The sequence below is a fragment of the Protobothrops mucrosquamatus genome, unplaced genomic scaffold, assembly GCF_001527695.2.
Source record: "Protobothrops mucrosquamatus isolate PMUCROS unplaced genomic scaffold, P.Mucros_1.0 scaffold175, whole genome shotgun sequence".
Classification (NCBI taxonomy): domain Eukaryota; kingdom Metazoa; phylum Chordata; class Lepidosauria; order Squamata; family Viperidae; genus Protobothrops; species Protobothrops mucrosquamatus.
In genome coordinates this window covers 378403-381962 of record NW_015386535.1, presented here as the reverse complement: position 1 = coordinate 381962, position 3560 = coordinate 378403, and the positions used below count along the sequence as shown (strand labels likewise).

At 42.7% G+C, this 3560-nt stretch overlaps 1 protein-coding gene across 1 annotated transcript in view; it reads left to right on the top strand.

Annotated features, from left to right (window-relative positions):
• Nucleotides 1–3560, top strand: part of LOC114922409 (prosaposin-like) — a 27872-nt gene that overhangs the window by 17342 nt on the left and 6970 nt on the right. The window contains exon 8 of the mRNA XM_029283661.1: nucleotides 3198–3311. Within this exon, the coding sequence (XP_029139494.1) occupies nucleotides 3198–3311 (114 nt within the window). The remainder of the gene's footprint in view (nucleotides 1–3197; nucleotides 3312–3560) is intronic.

The following is a 3560-nucleotide window of genomic DNA, read 5'->3' as shown; positions in this document are numbered from 1 at the left end:
TTGCAAAATAAGGCACAGCAAAGCTGTGGATAGGTGAGCAATCATTTGGGATTACTTTACCAATATCACAACATTCAGTTTTGTATCTTCCTTATCACGTTTAACTATCTAGAAAAGTGGCATTAAGACTTTTCTCTACGATCCTGAAGTCTTTATCACCGTGCTTCTAGTAGTTCACATTATAAATAATGAGAACCTCATTAAAAATGACTGAAGATTGATTTTGATAGATTGTAATGTAATCTTTAAATCAGGCGTCTTCAAACTTGGCCCTTTTATGACTCATGGACCAACTCCCATGAGTTGGCTGGCTGAGGAATTCTGGGAGTTGAAGTCCGTGAGTCATAAAAGGGCCGAATCTGAAGACCTCTGCTTTAAGTAACAAGATAGGCTGGTTTGAGGTGGGGGATAAGTAGGCCAGATTTGGTTCAGTCAACTGTTATTCTGAAGCAGTTGCATAAGAGGACTAGTCAAAGAGGTCTAATTTCTGAGTCAAAAGGCATTGTCCATTTCATCACCCCACTTGTAACCAGTGGTGGGATTCAGCTGGTTCGCACCGGTTCAGGAGAACCGGTAAGCTAAATTTACCTGAATTGGGAGAACCGGCTGGCTTCTGGAGTCCAGTCTAGACCTCGGAGGCCTCCCAGGCCTAGAACGGCCTACAGGAAGTACATGGATACCACTTACGAAAGTCCATTCTAGGCATCGGAGGCCTGGAGCAGGCCTCCTAGGCCTAGAACGGCCCACCGGAAGTGCATTGATGCCACTTCCAGAGGTCTGTTCTAGGCATCAGAGGCCCAGGCCTGCATCACATAATACAACCGGTTGTTCATGTATTTGAATCCCACCACTGCTTGTAACAAATGGTGGAATTGTGATTAAATCTCATTTCAAAGGTGGTGGAGGCACACCACAGTCTATTTTACCTGTAGACCACCAGGGTGATGTCCTGAAGCAAATGCTCAGAAAGTAGAAGACCAGATTAGGGATAATTTTGTTCAGCAGATGCAACCCCCTCCTCCTGCAGGACAACCACTGCTATGCCTCACACTGCCTCATGCTTGGCTGGGCTCAGCTCCATTGTGATCAAACCCTACACCATTATGATGCCAATGTGATCCTTCACAGTAGATCAGTGGTTCTCAACCTGTGGGTCAGGACCCCATTTGGGGTCGATCGACCATTTCATGGGGGTCGCCAAGCAAGGCTGTCCGCCATTTTTTTGTCCGCCATTTTTTTTGTCTGCCATTTTTTTCCCCTTTTCCGGCGGGTGCCTTACCTCCCTTGGGCTGGGCCAGCTGGTGGCCGGTCTCCTCCGTCTCTGCCGCTTGCCAGCTACGCCTCGGTCAGTGCAGGGGGCAGAACCACGCATGCGCGGCGCTCCCGGGCAGGGAAAGTCCTCGACTTACGACCGGTTGGGTAGTCCTCAACTTACGACCGGTTTAGTCCTCGACTTACGACCGGTTTAGTCCTCGACTTACGACCGGTTGGGGTCGCGGCATTAAAAAGGTTGAGAACCACTGCAGTAGATGAAGGGAATTTGTATCTAAGGGAGGGTTGTAGCCTCTGATCATCTCAGCTTCATTTTCTAACACATTCTTTTAATTTTACGTTCTTGTGGCAGAACATTAAAAGAGTCAGAGAGAATAATCTGATGGAGTAAGGAAGATACCTAATTAATATATGGCATTTTTGCTCAGTTAGTAGAATTTAAGTTTTGAATAATTGTCTTATTTTCTTTTCTTTTCTTTTCTCCTCACTCCTATTTGTCTGACCATAGAATACGGTATGTATGCTTTTCCATTTCAGACTTTTTCACGCTGAGAATTTTTGTGTTAAGCAATGGCAAACAATATTGTCTGACTGAAAAGAGCTTGGGGTTTGGGGGAAAATAGAATACAGTAGACAATACTTCCTCTTTGCAGTTCCCAAAACGAAGGTAAAAAAGGAAGCCTTCACAAGCTTTGTATGTCAACAGTCTGAACATTGGAGCAGTTTACTGAAAAAAAATTGAAGACCCAAAGTTATTAAAAAAGGAATAGGTTTATATTCTCATGACACCAGAGTTAACCTACTGAATGGTGAGCTTACCTTTCCTAGAATCATGGATTCTGGATTCTCTTACCTCCCAGTTACGTAACAGCTCCAAAAAGCTTTGCATGGTTTAATTTTTATTGTTTTAAGAAAAACTGACCACAGGTCAACCTCTTCCTGTCAGTACAATTTCAGCAGGCCGGAAGAATCTACCAATAGGTGTGGTCATATGACATATGTGGATGAAGCCAAGAACTTCAGGTCTTTCCTCTGTTTTTATTTTTCCTCCCTTCAGCAAGTTCTAGACTTGCAGTGTTTCTCAACCTTGACAATTTTAAGGCATGTGGACTTCAACTTCCAGAATTCCGCAGCCAGCATTGCTGGCTGTGGAATTCTGGGAGTTGAAGTCCACATGCCTTAAAATTGTCAAGGTTGAGAAACACTGTAGAGTTTTAAATTTTTTACTTTGTACAACTTACTGAAGCCAATCACTTAAACCCTGTAAAATTTAGTTAGCCTTGATTAGGATTGCTAATTATGACTTCAACCTGTTTAGTTAATTTGGAATTCAGTTCCTTGTACAAGCCCACATGGTGATCCCCACGTTATGTGAATCAAGTCTATGTTTTTCTGATATCACAGAATCATAAATTATAAGATTGCAAGAGATCCTGGAAATCATCTTATATCTCTGCCTTCCCAGTGCAGGAATCCAGTAATATTGCTAACTTAACAGATGGTCATCCAGCATTTGTTTAAACACCTCCAGTGAAGGTTTATGCTACAGTTTTTGTAGTCAATGAAATGATAGGAAATTTTTGTTAGAAGGAACACTGACAGTCTTGGGTCTGTAGGCTGTGATAATAGGGGGTTTGGGGTTGCAAAATCTTGTCTCAGTTTCAGTTGGAATTCATGCCACTTTAAGGAGACTATTCCCTACATCAAAGGAGTAATATGTGGGACCTTTGCAGCTTTCTATCTCTTTAAGAGATGCATGTAAAAATGCATATATGCTAACTGCATACTGTCATGTCTTAATGTCTGAGTATCACAACCAAGTACCAAAAATAGCAAACAAAAAATCCTGATATGGTTAGTATGCAATGCTATGGCCTTCATAAAAATGAAACATTAGCTTCTAATGGAACATTTTATTCTTCTAGCCACCAATGGGAATTTGCGGTAAAATTGGATTCTGTGACACTACAAAATCAGAGCCTTTTCATCCTTTGAAGGCAATGGACTACTTTTCAGACCTGTTTGGAGCAGTAGTTAAGGTATATAAACATATATACATACACATATAAAGGCACGGTCTGCAGAAGGGCAGAAGCTAATAACATTGTCCAAACAAGCCATAGGACAGTGGTGGCGAACCTATGGCACGGGTGCCAGAGGCGGCACTCAGAGCTCTCTCTGTGGGCACGTGCGCCGTCGCCCCAGTCCTAGGCCTTCAGCTGGGTTTTATAAAACCTTTTCACTTTAGGTCTCCACCGTGGTGTACCAAAAAAAAAAAGGTTCAATCA